Source organism: Triturus cristatus, chromosome 5_1 (genome assembly GCF_964204655.1).
Source record: "Triturus cristatus chromosome 5_1, aTriCri1.1, whole genome shotgun sequence".
Lineage (NCBI taxonomy): Eukaryota > Metazoa > Chordata > Amphibia > Caudata > Salamandridae > Triturus > Triturus cristatus.
The window spans coordinates 926,994,813-927,017,816 of record NC_140587.1 but is presented as its reverse complement, the minus strand read 5'-3'; the positions used below and the strand labels follow the sequence as shown (position 1 = coordinate 927,017,816).

At 43.5% G+C, this 23,004-nt stretch overlaps 1 protein-coding gene across 3 annotated transcripts in view; it reads left to right on the top strand.

Annotated features, from left to right (window-relative positions):
* Nucleotides 1-23,004, top strand: part of LOC146832689 (uncharacterized) — a 408,998-nt gene that overhangs the window by 282,794 nt on the left and 103,200 nt on the right. For 2 of the 3 annotated variants that reach the window (XM_085605966.1, XM_085605965.1), the window contains one exon: nt 11,915-12,088. In XM_085605966.1, the coding sequence (XP_085462092.1) occupies nt 11,915-12,088 (174 nt within the window). Of the gene's footprint in view, nt 1-1,642; nt 1,851-11,914; nt 12,089-23,004 lie in introns of those variants that run through there. The other variant, XM_085605967.1, reaches the window with a different exon arrangement.

Sequence of the window (23,004 nt, the reverse complement as noted above, 5' to 3'; positions counted from 1 at the left end):
AGTGGTGTAATAGCGCGGACCAGCGCTTTATTCACAGAGGATTGTACACCCAAGTCAAGAGCCTCTACCAAATCCTGCTCCATAGAGCCAGAGGCGTCCTCATCTTCATAATCATAATAATAGTCATCTTCCTCAAAATAATCCGCCATGGTAGAACCTGGCGCAAATATTGCCCACAAGAGGAAGGAAAAACAATAGTAAATCAGGTATGCCAAAGCACAATAAAGGGGGAGCGGCACAAACCCCTGAGGCAAGTTTAAATAAACAGGTCAAAGGAACCTGAAATATGTAAATACTTAGATGTGGAGGGAGGACTTGCCAAATGAAAACCACTCTAGGCAAAGCCTATGCAAATTATACAGCCCCAACTGCTTCAAACCTGCAGCAGGACGTCAACAGGGGCGAGAGAAAACAGGCTGTGGGCATGAGCATTGAAAAGCGCTGCTCTCGCGCTGAATACCTGAGGAAACAACAAGTTTTACTCAGAAAAAATGGCCGCCGCGCATGCGCGTAAACGGCCGCCTGAATTCAAATGAGGAAAGCCCTACGCGACACGCGCGTAGCCTTTCCGCCCCGTAATTCACTCCCGCTCCACTTAAACTGAGGCGCGGGCGCAGAGCGCCCGAACCGGGGAGGCAGACACGCGCTCCCTGCAACGATGGAACCGAGGAAATACAATAAAGATTCACTAGCAGAAAAACAAGTCTCGCAAGCGGCGCACAGCGCTGAGAATTGAAAAACCAATGTAAGGTAAACCACAGAACAATGCAACACAAGCGGTATAATAAAGTAATACAAGCGGTATAAAAAATGCAATACAAGCGGCATAATAAATAAACAAATAGCTGGAAAGAGAAGAGAAATGCACTTAACTGGCTGCGGAGCAGCAAAGAAAGAGGATGTGGTATTCTCTTGCTGACTATTTATATGTACATACTCTATGGTTATTTCGTCATACCCATTGGTTCATGGGTATTGTAGTTTTTTGTTATAGTGTAATATGATTGGCTGCTGAGCAAATTTCTAGTAAAGAAATGAGAAGCATAATCGGAGCCTCCGGTCCTGACATAGAATTCTTAATAGAGACTGCTATGAAATAGACATTCCAGCTTCTAGTGCGTAGCTTTGTTGTTATCTACACATACTGCTCGCAAGTACCCGTTTCCTTCTCTGTAGCGAACATTTGTTTTTATGTGACAAATATAATTACCAGTCAAACATGGCCGCCAAGCGTGCATATAGCGAGGGCTATGCCAGTGTGGCCTTTTACTGTTGCCTTCATCACGTTTCTGACAGACGCAGATTCGGAGCTGCAATGTAACTGGAGCAGCAGTGAAAACGTACTAGGAAGTCCGGTACATAAATGCCGTGATCTTAAAATTGTCTTTTCCCTATTAACCAAGGCTGCAAACACAAGTAGCAGCACAAGGCAATGCATTTTATCGAGCTTATTCCTTAATTATTGAAATTATTGTGGCATCGTGTGAAGGCTCTCTCTTATTTACATTTTTTTCGAAAATGTTTTTACAAAAATTAATATCTCTTCTACAGAGTCACACATTATTTAAAAAAGTTAATAATGTTTCAAGTTCCCTCTTCTCATTGTGAAGACTAATAGGCGTGCTATCAGTCATGCCAATCATCGTTAGTGTCTTGTTTCAAGATGGAAGCTCGCCCTTGACGAAGCTTCACATATACGTGTGCATAGTGCTTTCCGTGGGTATCGGGGGCTGCCTTTGAGTAGGTGGCAGGCAGCAAAATCTTTGACGGCGGATGTCGCCCAGGGAGCAGAGAAATCGACGGAAGGGGAAGCGGGGAGGGGGCAGAGGAGTGCGAAACGGCAACTCTAGGTAAGCCGTCCAGATGGAGACCTCGCTCTGCACTGCAGTCGCAGGCCCATGCCATGCACACGCCCATCCCTGCCAGTTTCAATGCACTCATCTGAATGTATGTGGCATCAGAAGCCGAGAGCGTATGTTCTAAATGTTCCGGGTGTAGTGAGTGGTGTTGCTGGGTGCTATATATCGCGCTATAATAGTGGCTACTTTTACAGTGCGTAGGACCCAGTTTTGTGATTCCGAATGACAGTTGGTGTTTACAACCATTCATTAATATCCATATCTTTTGAGGTGTGTTGTCTGTTCCTTATGTGTCGAATGTCAATTTGAATTGAGATTGACTGTTGGAGGTATTTGATATTTTACTACCCGAAGGTTTTGAAGTGCTCTCGTAAAGCGATGCTGCCTTTTATTTTTGATACTTTCTGCAACTTTTGTTTGGCGCTATTTCACTAAAATGTGGGTGGAGTGTTGTCAAGTCCTCAAGGGCAACTAGTGAATAACACTTGTGACGACGGAGCCCTAACCCCTTAATTATAGTCGCATTTGTATAGCGCTTGCTAGCCCTGCATGAGGAGGCGTCAAAGCACTTATTCGACCAGTTGCATGCTACTCCGGGACCCAAAAAGGATTAGTGGTGAATTAGTATACTGTGATATTTTTGAGTGGTGGACATGTGAGTTTATTTAGTTTGAAAAAGGATAGTTGAGGGATAGCAGAGGGAAGGGTTTGCATTTATATAGTAGTTGCTACCCCTGATGAAGCGTCGTAGCGCCTTTGGGTGGGGAGCAGGCTACTCCAGAACCCCAACAGGATTAGTGGGGAATTAGTATAGGGAAACATGAAATTAATTTGAGTGGTGGGCATGTTTGTCTTTTAGGTGAATTGAAAGGGATAGTGGAGGTATAGAAGAGGGAAGTGTCTAGAAAGTTTTTTTTCTTCAGCTCATAGCTGTAGGAGGTGGTTTGGGATGAGTAACAGGGAGGTGGTGGGAAGAGTAGAAGGGAAGGGTTTAAGGCTTGTTTGGGAGATCTGAATAGTTAGAGGAATGAGATGACACAAGGAAGTGTAGAGGAGGGAAGAGTCTAGAAAGGGTTATGTGGAGTTAGAGGATATATTGAGAGGTATAGGGCGCTCTAGCATTCTGTGTACCTCTGCCAGTTTGTGTATCCACAGTCTGGTTATGGAGTGACAGGAGCTGGGGATGTGCATTCATTCTAGATAGTCACAAGAGGGGTGGGAGTGTGTCCTGCCTTTCCTGGGTGACTCATCGCTAGGCTGACTAGACCTGGTCTGCATTTAGAGTGGTGGGAGGAGTTCCGTTAGCACCTGAATAGTCTATATATCTCCTTTGTACAATGCTTTTTCCACTCCCTGTGGTCAAGCTAGATCAGGGAAGATCGAACTGGTTTTACTGAGCTCAGAGACTCTGAAGCAAAGAGAACATTGGGAAAATGGGGTATAAGTATGAGAGCTAAAACCCCAGGACTTTAGATAACTTATGGAAAGAAGAAGACCCTGCCATGAAGAAGAAGCTGTGTGAGGAGCACCGCCTTTTCTGCGTGATGGGCGGGTTGGCCTGCATTTGTTGCTTTTGTCTGTGGGCAGAGGAGAAGGACTGACTCCATTTGCCCTGCTGTGGTATCCTGCTACGGAAGTTCTGCAAGGCCTTATGTGTGCTTGCCTCCTGTTAGAAGTCTCAGGGAATTCAAAGACTTCAAGCATGATCCTTGCTGGATCCAAAAGTAACCTGCCTGGAAGGAGAGCTGTGTAAAGAGCGCTGCCCATGATGCGTGTGGGATGGACCGGCCTGCAGTTGCTGCGGCTCTCTGGAGCAGAAGAACCAGTCTGTTCTTCGTCTTAAAAAAAGAGCAGCGTGTGTGTGGAGCTTTGGCAGGAAAGTTTGCCTTGTTTTTACCGTAAAATTGTTTGACTCAATCCCTTACTTTCCGAAATGCCAACCGGATCTCGGAGCCCAACTGGATCGTGGATGTGTTCTGCTACACATTATTGGTTTTTTTTCAATCCGTGTTTCTCTGACCAGCTGCAGGATCTCTGGTTGTCGAATTTCGCCCTTCACAGTCCTGAGGAGGACCTGCCCTTGACGCATCACAATTGCGCTACTAACCGGGTCGAAACATTAACAGTTTACCTGTCTACACAGCTTCCTTGACCCCAATAGTCATTAATGTGTCTAGTATTCATGTTAAAAGCATCAGACAGTACATGTGTAGAAGAATTGTTTTGAGTTTAATCTATTCATGTCACTCTTGTACGTCTTGTATATAGTGTTCCACCATTTCACTGATCACCATATGTCACTCATTTTTCACTATTGTCACAACTCTTATATTTACAATTTAGTTGCACCTGTGACAGCCTCTTTTTGTTAAAATGGGAAAGTAAATAAGACTTTGCCTTTGAAAATTTTCCGCTTTGGTGTGTTCTCTTCATAAAGTTTAATTCCTTGCTATTTGAAAAATGTTACATTCATTTTATCACCAATTAAGATATTGATTTCCTTTTGCAGTAATAGTAACTGATCACAGCAATTGCATCACCCGACAGGACCAATTGTTTGCTATACTGGGTGCACATGCATCAGCTGCTACAAAGCTGAACAGCTGCTTGTCTCACCAGTATCTTGAAATTGAGCAGCAGCTTCTTCTCCGGCAATGCAGGCCCGTGAGCGAGGCCGCCAACATTGCTCAGCAGGTGTTCTGCAGGTAGGATTCCTGCATTCTGGCCCAGCTCTTGGGCTTCTCGCAGTGGCACAGCGTGTTTGCCCTCTTGTCCATTGTTACAGTAGGGAATTCGGCAGGGTCCGCACGCCGTACTCCTCAAAGTGGTTTAGAGGAGAATGAGTAATGTGGCCACAATGAGTTTCATTGTAGGTCTTGCACTTTTAATGTGGATGTGGCTTTTTGGAAAGGGGAGATAGATATCTATATTCCAGCGGACACATTATTCTTAGGACCCTTGCGTAGACCCAGTCCCAGGCTGCCTATTAAGGCATGCCTGATTAATTGTAGGTCTTTTCCTAAACATGCATCATATATCTGGCTCTCGCTAAAGACCTATGATTGGGATGTTGTGTTTTTAATACGGAAACCTGGCTGAGAGAGAGCTCGAATCCAGATATCTTCCTGGCCATCCCTATAGGCTATAGAATAGCTAAGGTTGATAGTACAGGTAATGGACTTGGTGGCGGCCTGGCCTTAATAATGAGGGAAGGTTGGGAAATTTCATATAAGAAAATTGAAGACATTGGACTAATAGAGGCCATGTCTTTTTGCATTACATTTTCCACGACCTCCTCTATGGCAGGGCTCTTGGTCTATAGACCTCCAAATGCTGTGTCCGCCTACTGGCAGAAACTGTATGATTGTATTGCCCATCTTTCCTTGAGGCATACTAATTTCACCGTTCTTGGTGATTTTAATGTCCACATGATTAATGTGAACTGCTCTCTAGCAGTTCAATTAGGAGATACCCTTCATGGGCTAAAACTGATTCAAAAGGTATTGCGTCCCACTCATGCAGCTGGCCATACTTTAGATCTTCTTTTTACTAATGATCCCACCATTCAGGTAGAGGAGCCCTCACCGGTGGCCTGGTCGGACCATTGGTTGGTCCCGTTCAGGCTTACTTGGAAGGTTTGTGACAATTATATGAGGCCTATTACGGAGAATAAGAGAAACTGGAGGAAGATCACACCTCAATCTATGGGCGGTGTACCCTCCCCACCCCCCCCCACCCCCCCCAAACTCACTGGCGATCCTAACCTCGATGCTCCTCTCTTTAATGTTTGGGTCAACTCAGCCCTTGACAAAATAGCCCCCATTAAGACTGTCAAATTGTTTAGGAACAAACCCTCGTCTCCCTGGTTTACCATGGAGCTTTGTATGGAGAAAAGCCTTTGTAAGAGGCTGTAGCGTGTCTAGAGAAAAAACTATGAACTTTCAGCCAAATGTGAAAACAAGGCAGCACTGAGGAAATGTCACAGTTTGAAGCATGAGCTCATTAGGGACTACGTTGCAAAGCAGATCAAGGACTCGTACAATTCCCCAAAAGAAATTTTTAAGATAGTCCAAGGCTTTATGAAACCTCAGGCCTTGAAGAGCACTATCCCATCTTTGGCTCTCTGTGAAGAAGTAGCCACTTTCTTCCAGAATAAAATTTTAACCATTTATTCTTCCTTTCCGGTATCAGGTTCATCTGATATTACAACTTATCCCATGTCAGATAAATGGTCGGCTTTTTGCCCGTTTCAGATGGAGGTGTCATTGGGGGAACTAATGAAAATAAAATCGGGCTCCCCTCTGGACCCTTGTCCAGCCAGATTTCTAAGGCTATTAGCCCCTTGGCTTAATGGCATCTTGAATCCGATTTGGAACTCCTCATTGGAGACCAGGGTTTTTCCAACTAGCTGGAAAAAGGCCTGTGTTCAGCCTATCCTCAAGAAAGAGTATGCTGATCCAGTAGAGCTAAAAAGATTTAGGCCTATCTCTCTTCTTCCGGCCCTGGCCAACATTTTAGAAAAAGAGGTCCAGAGATAACTCTCGGTCTTCCTAGAATGAAATAACCATCTTCATGACTCTCAGTCTGGGTTTAGGACAGGCTACAGTACGGAGACAGCTTTACTTGAGGTGGCCGAATCGATCCGGGAAACCTTAGACCAGGGAAGCTGTGCAATGTTGATGCTGCTGAATTTGTCCGCAGCCTTTGACACGGTTTCCCACAGGATCCTCCTGAATAGACTTCACTATCTAGGAGTAACAGGAACTGTTTTGGCATGGTTTCGTTCATTTCTTGAGGGTCGTTCGCAACATGTGTTTCTTCATCCCTATGTCTTCAGCTCCTGCCCCATGTTATGTGGTGTTCCTCAGGGCTCTGCTTTAAGCCCCACCCTTTTTAATGTTTAGCTGACTCCCCTTGCGGCAATTGCTGAAAAATGTGGGGTGAAGGTTGTCTCGTATGCAGATGATACACAACTGGTGTTCTCTTTTAAAGAACACAACGAGACAGCCTTCGTCAATTTTAGACCGTGTCTTTTAAATATCTCATCATGGATGACGGACAGCTGCCTAAAATTGAACACTGATAAGACGGAGGTCTTATGTTTTTTAACCAACCGACTCCTCCGTGCTCTGGGCTGTTGTGGCCAACCAAGTGAAACCCACCTCCGCTACCAGTTTCCTCTGTCAGGAATTTGGGTTTCAAGTTTGACGCCCAACTCACTGGCAAGGCACAAATTGCTCATGTCTCCTCTCGGTGCTTTTGGAAACTTCAGGCTTTGTGCAGATTTCTTCACTTCCTGCTGATGGAGTGCAGGAAGTCAATAGTGCATGCTTTAATTACTTCACAACTCGACTATGCCAATAGCCTTTATATTGGTCTTCCTGAGTACTTGATGAGGAGACTACAGCTTATACAAAATGCGGCAGCTAGGTTGATCAGGAATGTGCCACTGCTACATCATATTACCCCCCATTTACGCAGCCTACATTGGCTCCCAGTTAGGAGAAGAGTGAAGTTTAAAGCTCTAGCACACAGAGCAATCAGAGGGACCGGGCCTCAATATCTGAAGCGGAGACTTCAGAAATACAACCAAGCTAGGGCACTTAGATCTAATAGTCGTAACTTTTTGGTCATTCCTCGTTTTGTGAAGGCAATGGCCGGTGACCGTGCGTTTTCTGTAAAAACTGCTACCCTGTGGAATACTATGCCCAATCACCTGAGAAAAATAGATGCGGAAATCCTGTTCAGGAGAGCACTGAAGACATGGCTTTTCAGCCTGCCCTCGATACGATGGTCTTCTCTGCTCTCTTCTTCCCTTAGGTAGGATGCTAGCGCCGGGACACTTCCGTTGGAGGTAGCCGTGCGCTCTACAAGCTTCAATAATAATTGTGCCCCCCCCCCCCGGTGCTAGTTAGACCATACCTTTTGTGGGGGCGCTTGGGCAGTGTTGTAGGGCAGATCCATGACGAAGGCCCCAATCACCCCTAGAGGCTTGCTTTATTCTAGGACCTGCCACCTGAGGGAAGCCAGTAAAATTACCGTAATCCGTGTAGTAGTCACACAGGTGTTCCTACGGACTACAGTATGTAACTGCCTTCATCCAACAGTGCCTATGGGCCACAGCCGATACCACAAAATACGTCATAGGAGTACAGGTGCGCTGTAAGGGATTACCCTATGTGTTTATAATATTTCTGCAGTGGGCCCAAGTACTGTTGGTGATTCACATGCCTTCTCATAACCTGCTTTGTGTTGTTGCACTCATGTGAGTATTCCTGTTTTCATTTCCTTATCTGCTGCATTTCATGCACTGATACTTAGTTGTGTTGCTTTTTCCTTGCCACGATCACCAGTACTATTTCAGGGATTACATAATATCCACAGTAATGGGTGTTGTGTTCATGACATGTGCAACCTATAAGTATGTACCTTATTTCACTAACTGTGATGTTATAACAATTGCCTAGTTGGCAAAGTGATTATTGGTCCTTTTAATTGTGGTCTATATGTTTTATATACAATATATGAGAAACTCTTATATATTACTGTGTGGAGTCTCTTATGTGGTGTATTTAGTGTGTCACTGGTGGGTGTGTGTTGCATAAACACTTTACACATTGCCTCGGGGATAAGCCTGACTGCTCTGCCAAGCTACCAAGGGTGTGAGCAGGAGTTATCTTGGGTGTGTAACTCCCTTACCCTGACTAGAGTGGTGGGTTCTGCCATGCTTAGGTGCATACCCTAACCAACCAGAAATTTCTAAAATGCACCATCTGGAACACAGTGCAATGTCTCATAGATATACGCTTTTATTGTAGAGCACCAGGCTAAATCCTAGTGCGGAGCGCTTCTCAACCTGTCAAAACATATATGAATGGTGATACAGCAATACAATTCTTGCGACATGCAGCATTATTGTTTGTACTCAAAATGTGAGTCGGCTTTTCCCCTCTTAACTGCACATGTTTAATAGGATAGCCTCTGCGGGGAAATGCGCAGCAGATCTGACCATGTCCGTGAGATCGGGTGTAAAATGCTTGTCTTACCGTAAAGGCCCGTCCAGCCTTTCTTGCTTGAAAGACATTCTGCTCAAAACAGTGTTTCCAACACCGGGAAACATCCACTGCAGGCTCAAAGTCAGAACGAGTGCCCCGTGTGCATCGTCGGTCAAGGAATAGTGAGCACGATCCCCAGGGCAGAGCTGTGTTTATGGACGTGACACTCCCAAGATGGCCACCACCGGGGCTTCAAGGAAATATAGTCCCAGTGGCTGTTCTGCCCTGAAACAAGGAGAAATGAAGATCAGCAGTGTATTACAAGGATGGGCCAGCACTGCAGTCGTAATTTTATAAAACCTAGACCCTCAAAGGGACATTCATGTGCAGAGCGACCACCAGCTTGCCACAATAGCGGCCTCTTGGGCTACCCCACTAGGCTGGCCTGTATTGGCATGAGACCTGGTGCATGGGTACAGGTATTTGTGCACTGAACTGCCACTTGCTCCTGCTATGGGGTAGGATGGGACTGGCACTAGACCGTGCACTGCCACACGCCTGACAAAATTACAATTCCTTAGAGATGAAATGTGACATTTCTACCTGTTCCAAGCAAGAGTTATCACCAATGAAATGTAATAATGTTATGTAACCCAGTGTTATCCTATGGGAGAGGTAGGCCTTGCAGCAGTGAAAAACACATTTAACAGTGTTTCACTATCGGGACATCTATCCATTAGTCAGTTAAATTGTCATTGATGTTTACTTCCTCTCAGCTAATAGCTAGCGAGAATTTTTTTGAAACAATCAGAGCCGTTATCTGCCGACGGTGACCTGGAGGCAGCTTGTGCTATTCGTGCTAGAGTTCACGCCATGCCACCGATCGACCTGTATCAGTCCCTATCACTGCCATGTTATTTATCTTGCCCTTTTGAACTGCCTGTAAAAATTCAACTCTGCTGCTTGTGTCTTGGGGTTACCACCCCCCTGAAGGTGTACAAATACGGCCACTTGACAGGAACTCTGAATTCTCTGTGTAGATAAAAGCTGTGGTTCATCAGTGGAGTCTCGCCTGCTTATTATCAGTATACACACCACATTTATTGCACCTAGACGTAACTCGTGTGTACAAATCTTGAGATGGCTGAACATTAGAACTTGCAAAGTTGCAATGGAGGAATGCTTAAGAGGAGAGTCGCGCCAACTGGCAACACGATTTTATATAAATGCATGAAGGTGGCTGTAATAATGTTGAATGCAGTGACAAAACAGCACGAGGAATTTCAACAGCTCCTTTTTGCTGCAGCTTGTGGCTGGCTTTATGCACCTGCACTTTAAGGGATCAACTTGATCATGATTGTTTATTGTTTTATTGCACTTTTACTAGATAAGCTGCTGCAAAAGGTGATAAAGCATGTTATCACGACAAGGTTGAATGGTGGGTTATACAGCCGCCGAAGATCAGCTTGTTTGTAACCTGCACTCTGTAAATCAGCTTCGAATTATTACTTCGGACAGTATTGTGCCTCCCCGTGACTCCGCTCAGGCTAGGAGATCAACGTTACTATACAAGCCTTGTATTAGTGGTGACTGATTACCATTTGATGAATTTGAGGGGAACGGCTTCTTCTTGTACTCGAACAACCTTCTGATGTGTGCCTTTTTATCCAGCCACAATCTATTTGATTACCAAAAGACTGTGAATTTATTTTTCATTCATGATACGAATGGGCTGCCTGATATTTACAGCACCAGAATCTTAACGGATTTGGATGTCAGAACTTTGTATCTTTTTTCCGTGTTGTAACTTAATTTAGACTCAAAAGGATGTGAACTTATTTTTTTTTTGTGTCTTCTCTGCTGCTTTGCATTTACAACAGTTGCTCGTCCTTTTAGTGAAGTATAATGAGACATGTATAGTATTGGTTTTTAACAGCTGCTGATGTCAGATCGTGTGCTGTTTTTATACATTTCCTTTTATTTTTACTAATTTTATCTGATTATTTGCAATGATTTTGATTAATCGTGCAAAAATAAAAGTACTTTAAACTTTACTTCCTCACACCGCCGCCTACAGCATGGCAACGGATAAGCCATTTTTTTGGTGATTGGTTTTCTTCACTGTTTGATTGCAGTTAGATTTTCCATATGTGCGCATATGCCTTTAAAGTAGTCACCTTGAGACCTAGGGTGAGCAGTGGCGGCTGCTCCCGGGAAGCAGCAGTGGGGCAGGGAGGGGGCAAGCAGGGGCAGAGGTTAACAAAACATTTTTTTCACTTACCTGCCAACCAGCGCATGCCGCCTCTCCTCAGTCCTCTCCATGGCTTCCTCTCAGCAAACAAGAAGCGAGAAGCACTAGGTTCCCAGGCTCCCCATAGCCAATAACAATGCTGCACTGCTGTATTGTGATTGGTCTAATCTGTGGTTTGGCGCTCAGCCAAGAAATGGGAGCCTGGGCATGTTCTCCACCGCTAAATGCGTGTGAATGTTTGGCCGACCCGAGACGGCCGGCAAAAATTTAATGCGCACTTAGTGAGTGCAAACTACTCCTCCCCTGCTCTGTCAGCAGAGCAGATCCGCCCCGCCAAGACGCCGCAGCAGGAACAAATAAAATGACAACGTTCAATTATCCGTTTATTTTTCCTTTCTTTACACTGCGAAAACCAGAGGGGCAAATAACTGCTCTCATTTTGTCTTCATTTCACGTGTTTAACTGATTTTTGTGATAGATTTTTTTTTTACTATTTGTTTTGGCAACATATGCTCACAACATTTAGATGAAATTTTTATATATATGTAAAAAATGAAATATCAGGCTTTCCAAGGGCCAAATTCTTGGCTTTGCCAATGCTTGTTATAGTCTTGGACTGAATTTGGCTTACACAATTTCAGAGCAGTATTTCATTTAGGAAACTGGGAGTGCCTTAGAACTAATCTTATTTGCTCAGTTTAGTGTACATGGTCCGTATAAGTGGAAGCGTGAATTTGAAAGGTGAATTTGCAAGGTAACAGCTGTCGTTTGCTTGACCTTTTTTTTTTTTTCTTTTTTTCCCCACTCAGTCGTAATGGGCTGGTCAAAAATCCCTCAAAAGAGGAAAGCGTAAAGCTAGTCGAGGAACAAGAAGGAACTCACCAACTGGACCCAGAATTTTTGACTTGTGCCCAACATACTCCATCTAACGCCATAAAAGAAGCGAAGGAACAGAATGCTGAAGGAGTCCATCCCATTAAAGGGTATGTAGTACACCTAGCACTGGCATTTTTAATGATGAGGTTATGTGCTGATGCGTGTTAGGCAAGTGCTTTTTCCTTATTAACTGCTTACAATGTAGAATGCAGTCTAGTTTCACATTTACATTTCATCACAATGTATTCATTATGTATAGAGATTTATATTGTTGTTTACTATACTGATGTCTCTAAGTTTCTTTTTTAATGAGATGAAGAGAATTAACCTTATTTATGAGGCAAGATGTCATTGAGCATATTCTGTTCTGTAAGCACCAGAGCATCAGTCCTATGGGTTTTCAGCAGCTTGTACCTTGTAATTATCAATGTTAACAGTGGCAAAAATTCAAATGTTTATCAATTTCCAAACATACAAATATATAAAAAGATCCAAAAACATTTATGGTCCTTTCAGTTTTTATAAGCAAATAGCTATTGTAGTAGTATTTACCAAATTCCTGATAATATCTTGCATATTTTTCTCCTATGTTTTTGCTGGAACCATGCCAGCAGGACTGAAGGAAAAAGCCAGTGCAAGCATAGAGGGTGTAGTCCGGCAGCAGATGTTTAGACCTGCACTCTTCAGTTTTTTGCTTGCCCTGTTTATCATCTTCAGTTGCCCAACTGTTGAAATTCTTTTGTATTCACCAGACCCAAGTGCTATATGGTCAATGTTGGATTAGGAATCTTCTTGTTTTGCTCTTTTTGTTACACAATTCTTTTTTTGTCATCCTTTTGGTTGTAATATTTGTATACCGTTGAGTGGTGTGCAGGAGCACATGGTGTATAACATTTTCTACCTCCTCCTCATTCTGATGCTGCAGTCTCAAACAGAATATGTGCTATCTAGAAGCGCATTCAGTAGGTGCTTCCTCTTTTGTTCTTTTTTTACATTATGCTGATTTTGTTTAGTATTAATATGTGAACCCTGACATATTTTCTATTTCAATGAAATCAGGCTATTGCTTCTTGCCATCATTCGACCTTCTGCATAGTGATCTTTCAACATCCTAACTTGCAACCTTAAGGGGGTTTGCATATTTCCCTCACCAGTACAGCTCCTTGTAGTACTCCCTTTGGAACAAGGTAGATTTTCTAGTCTCCCTGCTGGAGTTTGTACTACATGTTGTGGCTTGTGCCCTCCATTGATGTCCCTCTCACCTGGCATATCTGCCAGTCAGAACCTTGTCTTTGCAAAGGACACACAACTCGTTTGCCATAGGTGCTCCAAAGGTAAACTTGTTTATGTCCATCTGCACATCTGATGGCAGAAGATGCAGTATGCTGGGACTCTTCCCCCCCCCCCCCCGATGGGTCTAGTCTATATCATTCCTGCTTACTTCAATTTTAATGTTCTAGAATTGTGCCACCTATCTTTCTTGAGTGACAGTAGATTTGGTCTCAATGCTCTTATTTGCTAAGCTCCTGTTAAATGTATGGCTTCAATTGTATGTTCTGCCTGCCACTGTCTAGAGCCTAATAATCTTAGCTGTGCACAGATAAATAAAAGGTGCATTCCACGCAATCTGTGGGAATTTATTAACCTAATTTTGCTTCGTACTGGGACTGTATGTTTCTAATGGAAACATAGCTTCATGCTGCTTCTGAACATGTCCTCATAATGGGCTAATTAAGGGGTTATACAATTCTCCGTGTAACAGGACAGGCAAGTGCAAGCAGGGAATCGGTGGTTTAGCTCATATAATGTTTTGTGATGACCTTTCTCTGGAAATGTTGCTGTGTTATTGCCAGAGTTAACAAATATTGGCATTTCACTTAATCTTGGACTACTTTACTCCCCATTCCAAGGCTGTGTACAATTTCTAATAATCTATGGTTTCATTTGCCTAGTTGCTATTTAGGCCACTGAGACTTTGATGTAGGAGATTTCAATATTAGGGTCAACGACCCAGTCCCTTCTTTGGTCACCTGCCTATTCATCTATGGTCTCCTCCCTAATCGACAATCTGGAAGCCTGTGCCTGATCCATAGAAAAACCTTATGGGTGCTCTTGAGGCTGTGACGTAACTGTTCGGTTCCAACTTGCTTCTTGCGCCGCTTGGTCCAGTATTGACATCTCAGCTGGATCAGACCGCCGTGGCTCTGTACAACAAGAAGCACATCCTTGTCCTTTCTGATCACAAAATCACAAAGAAATCAACTGGATGTATGGACTGCATGACTGCAGTGTGTGTTGGGAACCCACACAGCTGAGCTTCGTTCCTTTCATCTTTTAAGACCGTTTGCTATACGATACAAATTTACCTCGAGCCTTGAAAAAGCCGTAGCCTGACGGCATAAGACGATGAAACCAGTGTTGTCTATACTGTCCCTTAGACAGTGGACCATCTTTACAAATATACACAACTGAATATTGATGCATTTAATTATTCAACATTAAACTCAGCAATGTTTGCTGGATACTTAATTTACTAATTTTAAGCATATTCATAGATTTGGTACCACATTTATAGAAAGAAGGAGATTAAATCTATTCCGAGTACTACTGTATGATCTAGATACTACTAGTCGCATGGTACACTCCTGGAACGTTACACTGGGATAGCTGTTACCCCGTCTTAGAACATACTACCTCCAACAATTGGGCATTATTTGGTTTTAAGCTTTTCAGGTCTAAAATCCATTCTCCAAATTATTGCCAATCAGCCTGCATAAAGTATGCCCAAAGAGGCATAGGTGGGCGATTAGACCCTGTTGGACGGTCTGCCGGTCGCCTGCTGGACCCAGGCTGTGGCTCTCACTGTCTTGGCAGAGGACCATCTGTTCAATTTAAAGAACCTTTCTTGCCTCATATGGATCTCTGTGTTGCAAAGGAAGAGAGCAGTTACAGCTCCCTTTTAAACACTGAAGGTTTGCTGAAAGGATTACTTGTTTAAAGCACTGACTTTGCAAACTTTTTTTATATTAAGAAAATGAACACCCCAAAGCATTTGATCATTTTGTCACTACAATAAACAAGTGGCTTATGCGTAAAGAGTTTTAAAAGTCTAAATGACGCACTTATTACCTTCTCAATAATAGCTGTTCCAGAGTTGGAGAAATATACCAGAAAGGACCCCAGTCTGCAAAACGATAACATCTCTTCCATAAGACTTGGGGCAGTTCCTTTAAAACCATATTCCACGATCCTCCTAAAGCAAAATATAAATGGAGAGAGAGAACGAACGAATACACACGCTCCTTTAGTTGTCATGTCTTTTTACTTTTTTTTACCTTGCGGAGTAACTATCTTTCCCTTCAGTGAAAACATGTATATTCCCAGCAGAACGTCTGCTAAACCGCAGCCCCTCATGCATATTTTATTTTGTGAAGTGTAGAAGTAACAGCAAAAGAAACAGTCACTTTGACCAGTTCTCTATATTTTTGCGGTCCTAAAGTCTATATACGTTTGGAAGAGCATGTCATAAATTGCCTGGTCAGTGGTCGGAATTATTCTACTCTCTTGAAAGTGTAAACACTTTCATGCTTCTAAAGTTTAGAGTAAGGAACTCTGTGGAAATATAAATTAATTCACTGGTTTGTGAGTGGCCGGGCTGAATCACCAGCTTCATACTTTATATGATTGAGAACAAAATGGAAAACAACGAGCATTCAATACTCCTGTTCTGCGGAGAGTGGAGTGTCCATGCACAGAAATGTTTAATGTATAAGATAAGAGTTTCAGCAATATTTATGAATAGCCCTGAGCAGCAACAGCACTATAACCTTTTTATTTTTTAAGCACTATTTTCTATGGACGGCTTTCATTTCTTGGCTCCTACTAGTAGAGGGTTTTGGTCTTTCCTTGGCTTACAAGCATTCAAGAGGGCTCATCATAAGCACCAATTGAGTCATATTCTTAATTATAATTAGAGAATCCCTCTCCCTTTCCTTCATTCAAAGGTTGTTTTAATTTCTTTGCTGATTGAATGATTCTTGTGGCTTCCAGATGTTCCACTGTTTGAGGCCACAGTAGAAAGTCTTCTCTCATGATTCTATATGGTCTGGGAGTGTTCTGCTGCACATTTATGCATTCTTTCTTTTCAGTGTGGTTGTTTATACTTGTTCCCATGTATGCTTCTGGATCCCCAGTGACCCCCTGTTTCAAATCCACTAGCAGACCTTTGCAGCTGTCAGTCCAGATCTTCCTTTCATAACTCTTTTATGTTCGACAGACCTGAATGGCATTGTAATTATGTCGGCCAGTGCTAACACCACTCTTAAAGACTTCTTTGCATCATAAGGGCCCAATTACAATGTCAGTCGGAAAGCCTCCGATCGACGTTGTAGGTTTAAAGTCCGACCGCCGTATTATGATGACGGCGGTCGGAGATTAATCCGGCTGGGGAATCTGACGTAGTTCCGACGGGCTCAAGAAGCTCGCCGGCTAGTCGAAAAGGCCCCATAATCCCTTAAGGACGGCAGAAACGTGTCGGGGGGTTATGATGTCGGTTTCTAACAGCCAAATGATGTCAGCCTTTCCAACATGGATTGGAAACTGACTTTGGGGCTCCTAGCAGGGTCTCCTTCCCTCTGGCCCTCCACATTTGGCCCTAAATACCCCTGTAAAATGTGGCAGGCACCGTGAGGTGCCTGCCACATGGTACTACGATGTTGGGAAACATACATTTTTCTATGTGAGCTTATCCTGCGGGCATTTCGTGGCATCGGCACCAGCTGCCGTATACAAATGGATGTTTCCGACCACACTGTTCGGTCGCATTCAAACCCTACATTGTAATCGGGGCCTGAGTGTCAAGGACATTATTCCCTAATATATTTGAGAAAAGTGATTTCAGTAAGATCTACATGTTTCACTTGCTTCGCTAGAAACTATAAGATGACAGTGACCCCTCTTATCCCGTCGCCTACCCCAAGTAGCATTTGCTGCCAGGCTTTAAGAAATACATTTTTCTTCCACTCCATATCAAGGAAAGCCTCATCTTGCCCTGCTTTGGGTAAAAATCCTGGAAGCTCAGTTAATGTCCGCTTGGCTAAATCTAGACAAGGGGCCGACATATATCCTTGTTGACAAAAATTAACGTTACATTCGAGGACCATAGGGCAGGCAGGTGTTATTGGGTCTAGGTCGTGGGGGTTGAGGTAGTTTGCCACTGTTGTCCTAGCATCCGTCCTACAAAAGCTCTGCAAACTGGGCCAAGTACAACCCATTTCTGCACTTGGCTCGCAGGGTAGCATAGGACAGCAGTCACGGCTTCTCAGAGAGGTAGTGTTGGGGGTACACACTCTAAAACTAACAATAAACCAAGGAAAAAATAACTTTAGTGTACTGCCCAGTGCTGGTGTTTTAGAAAAAAAAGATACTTTAAAAAAAAAAAAAACTTTTATTTCAAGTCATTTTTATTGAATTTTCCAAAAATGTACAGATAAGTAAATAAACACAGTGATAATAATAGACCATAAGAAAACACAATGATAATGATAAAAGAAATAATAATGATAAAAACAATAAGAAATACAAAGAAAATGGAAAAAGAACCAACAAACATCAGAGTACTCAAGTGCCTTCCCATGGGAGTCGCAGTGATGCTGTAATGACATACCGGTGGTCAAACAATGACAGTTACAGCCGAATAATAGTGTAAAATACAATACATTACAGGGTTGTCGTGTAAGTACAATTACCCCGTAGTAACAATAGAATACATTCTAAAATACATTACAGATGTCGCACATTTGAAATTGCGTTCGGTAAGCATTATCTTGTGTGAAGTGTGAGACAGTTTTCACGGTGGGTTATATGAGAAAGAAAAGGCGTCCAGGGATTTCCAAAGCTTCTTGTGTGACCTGCGCCAAGGAGAGGCGCGAAGTGTAACGTTATCAGATCCTCTTAGGAAGGATACCCATTCTTGCCACATCCTAAAGGAGACTTCTTTGGAATTTTTCCACTTACTCAAAACAATTTTACAGGCTAAGGTGAGCATGAGGTCTAATAAGTACCGATCATTCACATCTTTGATCTTAGGGTCCAGGGCACCTAGAAGATTGTAGGAAAATTCCCTTGGTGGGGGGGGGGGAACAATGTTGATAGTATTGTTTATACATTCGTAGACCTTATCCCAATATGGTTGTAAGACAGGGCATGGAAGAGCATGTGGCCAAGATTACCAACCTGAGACTTACAATTCCAGCAAGAGGGGTTTTCGCTGAGTTTAAGATTAAATATCCTTTTCGGGGTCCAATATGTCCTATTTATTAACATAAACTTTGTTTGCGATAATATTGGGGAGATTTTATTCGAAAATGATATGGATCTTCTCCCAGTCGAATGATATGTTGCTAGAGTTAGTTTCGTCTTCCCATTTTGCTTCACATTTCCTGTGGGATTTGCGAGGCTTAGGGGATAGGAGTTTATAAACTTTACATACGGTGTGACCTGACTTTAGTAGCTGATGCATCTTTGAGAGAATCAAAGGATCGGAAGGCTTAATAGAGCGCAACGTGAGGAGTGATTTTAGTTTTAGGAATTTATAAAAATCTATTGGATGTAAACCGTGTCGAGACTGAAGCTCGGCAATACTTTTTAATTACACAGCAGTACTCAGTACTACACAATTTGGTACAGCCTACAGGGTGGTATCATTGATCACAACTCTGTTGTGGGCGCTACATGTCTTACAACCACTCATGCCCCCACACCAGCCGCTCGGCGCTTTCTCCCACGCGTGTGCCCCTAATTGCTTCTATCCCCCAGTCAGCCTGTTGTAGGAACATGAATAAGACTCATGTGCCAATTGTGTTTTCCCACACGTCAAATATTCAATCAGTCGATGGGTTTCTGCCCTCCCCCCCCCCCCCCCCCATTTCGTAATGAGTAGGAAATCATTCTTTAGTCCTTTTTATTTCCTTCATTGTGAACTCCCTGTATGAGTTGTAACATAGCTAGAGGCTTGCAGTTTTCACATGCAGCTTCTGTGGCACTCACAGTAGAAGACTGGTGCGGCTTGCGTCTTCGCTGAACGTGGCCACCCTGGATGGTCTGGTGCTACTGAGTGGGCCCTGGCACCATTTTGTGGGCGTGCGTGGCCCGCTTCTGGACTGACATGGGCGCAGTTGCGGCTCCAGCCTGGCTCAATGCGCACATCAGGCAGTTGCAGCCCACCCTCGTCTGGTATGCATTCATTCTGCAGCCTGACCTGGGACAGTACACACAGCAAGGTAGAAACAGCCCCACCTGGTATGATGAATGTAAAAGCTAGCTGCGCCCTGACTTGGAGCGATGTATGGATGTACATAGACTTTTGCGTTTTTCACTGGCAACCATGGAAAAACTGTGACACCCTTTGCAGCACAAGTCGATCCTCTCTTCGCTCTCTCCGGCAGTCTGCTTTTCTTCTGTGTTTGTCAAAACTGGTAGCTGCTGGGCTTCTCGTCCTGCAGGGTGCCAGACTCTGTCCTTCTCGCAGCAGGCAATCAGACTTCTAATCACTGGGCAGACCCTCAGCTCTTTTAACAGAAAGTGTAGATTTCAAGTGATGTCCCCTCACCTCTGGGAAACTGGCTGTAAACATGAGGCCTAGTCAAGTCACACAGCAGTTGTTTTAGAACTCTGCGGAGCTGTTCTTTCTACGGTCAGTAGCAATTTGCAACTGGAATTAAGTGGGGCGTTTGGGTCTCACTTCTGTACAGAGACCAGGGAATGTGGATCCACTGTTTCAAACTTTAGAAAAGTTTTGGAGTGTTTCTCTTGCAAGCGTGCTTCTCAGGCTGCCCTCCAGATAAGCCATTGTGGAACATGACTTTTGTAACAGGAGGTAGCACTGGGAGAGACTCCAAGCTTGAGACTGTCCACCACATGGGCACAATGAGTTGTAGGCATAGACTGAATTAACTATGTAAAATTATAGAGCAGGACTAATACCCATAAAGGATGTCCTGACACTGAAAGAACCAAGATATCGCAGAAGGCATTAGTCATGTTATAAGTTCCAAGTGTTCATATTTTTTCCGGGAGAGAGAAGAGTTGGAGATGTTCTGGGTAAAAAGAGGGAGGAAATTCCAATGCTTAGCATCCCAAAAAGAAAAGGAGGGACAACCAATGCGTCTGCATTGTAAAGCATGGCAGCACCACCTGGTTAGCTGTGAATGAGTGAATAGTATGTGAGGGATACTACTAAAAAAACTTGCTCTGGCTAGGCTGCAGTTTAAATGCACTGCAGTGAGTCATTGCAAGAAAAATACCTTGGGCATGTTGGAAAAACCTGTCTTTAAAGATTCCTAAGTCACCCCTAACATGTGCCTTGTTAGCCCACATAGTAGGGTGCTAATATATAACAAGCATTGACCAAGCCAATCGGTCCAGGCCAATTGAGGTGAATGTGTTGCTTACTGTATGAGCTACATGTTAGATCGTCGTCACCTGCTTTCAGCTAGTGTGCAAGAGCTAAATCAGTCTTCAGTAGCGTAATACGGATAACCTATTTGTCACAAATTCCATACTGTCTATTGAAGTTATCGTTTCAGTAACCACATTGCTGTATATTTTTTCTCTGTACTTAAACAGCAATGTAATGGGTGCAGCATATTAACAAAAATAAACCTTGAAGCCTTATTACAACAACAGATGTGTCCATAAGTCCTGCAGATGCAGACAGAAAATGTTGCGTCATATGTGAGTTTTTAGCTTTTCTTATGCACTCTTAGAAACTTTGACCATGTAAATGTTCATTAACTGCCTTCATTAAAAGCTGAAATGCTAAGCACTGGAAAATCCACATGTAGGGTATGTGAACAAGAATTTCTTCTTCAGTATTGATAAGGCCCAGGCTTCACAATGTAATTGAATGTGCATTACCTGGTGTCAATAATGGCCGTTTTCTCCCAGCTTATGGGTCTAATGTTAAAGAGGTGTGCCCTGACTCTTGTAAAGCAGCATGGTTGGCACTAGAAACAAAACAAGAAGATGTCTGTAGATTAGCCATCTGTGTCAGACTAGCTGCCACCTTGAAAGGATCAGATCTTACTCTCAGTTTAACAGAGTTCTCTATTGTTTAACATAATGTTGCACTTCATACCTGTAGCCAGCTGTTAAATAAAGACAGCAGTTAACTTAAAATTCCTGGTTAAAAGGAGCTATTCTTGAAAACCTGTTTTGAGTGCAAATAGTGGAGTATCCCCATCAGTGCTCTAACCAGATTTGCTTTTGTCTTCAGTAGCCACTGACGGATTTCTAATGTGCGAACGACCATACAGGGCATGGAATGTGGACTCTCATGTAATGAAGCCGTATGCCGTCACTCTGGGCAATGGACACCCTAGTCACCCTGTGGCTTTGTTGTGGGCTGAATGAACATAGGAATGACACCCCAATGGCTGAAGTGCACTGAACCATTGCCAAACTCTATGCATGCTAACTGTGGGCTGATTCAGTGTGATGGACCTTTCCAGTAAGCAATAATCTGAAGGGGGCCGGTTCAAAGCCTCTCTATATGTGTTATTTACCCATCATGTATTTTTTTCTTTATAACATGAGTCTGGAGATGCAGCTAAAGCTGTCTTTAGCCCAGACCTAAAAACCGGGTGCTCTACATATTGGGGTTAGTGTACCCTCAGAGTGAAATAAAATCCCAAAGCTGATTCTCTTTTTGTAGTCCTGACTAGACATTTCCCTAACAGGTTTAGGTAGGAATAAAATTGTTACTTATCACCACTGCTAAGGAAAAGGGTTAGAAATACGCTTTAACATATGTCCTGCTTTGTTTTTAAAATCTGACTTAATGGTGAAATTAGCTTTTTGATACCTTGCGCAGAAAAGTAACTTTGTAAAAATGTACTTTAGACTATTCAAGCCAGAACTGTCTTAACACCATTTCTGCCACTCATCGGAGTTCTAAAGCAGGAGTTCACATTCTTGGCCGTAAGATTTAATGACCCTGGCTGAAAGATCAATGCCATGCCTCTGCGCCCAGGAAAGGCCAATGGTTGTTACTCCTGACCACTCAGCAGGGATTTTCTATCTGGGAGTGGACAGGAGCATTTGTTAGAACAAAGGGCAGCTCTAGCGCTGCCTTGTTTGACTTGGAAATGCTAGGGAGGGCTTCTCCTATTCTTTCTCAGGTCCCTCCTGTACAGCCAGACTAGGAGGGAAAACCAGTTTTGACCCAGTTAGGGGTGTATCCAGGAAGCGGAAGAAAGTCCTGTTTGATGGCAACTGGGTCCTGCCATGTTGAAACAGGAGAGCCGGGGTAATTTCCCAGTAGGGCAAAGCTGAAGTTCTTCATAATGAGATCAGGGCACTGCTATAAAATAGTTAGGACTGAGTAGTAGACTTTCCTCAGTCACTGGCGAATGCACAGGACAAATCTGGCACCTCAACCACCACGTCCTCCGAACATGAACAAGGACTCCTGAATCCTGGCTGGCACTCAGGGACTGAAACTACTCTTCAAGGGTCAAGAGGCACTGAATCCTGGCTGGCACCCAGGGACTGAAACTACTCTTCAAGCGGTTGGCCTCCTGTTTTATGTTTCATGGAAACTTCAAGCAGAAGGTCTTCTGACTCCAAGAGGACTCCGCTGACAAAAAAGGACTAGACCCTGAACGAGATCTGGCTGGAGAGAGATACAGTGCCCACAAGCCTGCTATGAGGAGTTGGGGGTTTCCACACTTATTTACAAGAAGCTTCCAAGCAATTGGAGGCTAAGTCTGAATGTTAACTCTTTGATTGGGGCATCACGCATGGTGTAGCTGAGTTGGCCTGAAATTGATCGCGAGTCCTGTCCACGGTGAACTGTTGTTTTTCCACAGTGCGTCACAATTCCTGGGCACTTTGTGTCTTAAAATGTTAACATGCAGTATGTTCAGTTCCATTTAACATATTATAATGTTCAAGGTAGCATTTTGCTGAATAAATATTCCTCTGTTCCTCTAAATTGATTTTGCATTTTGTTATGTTGTGTTTT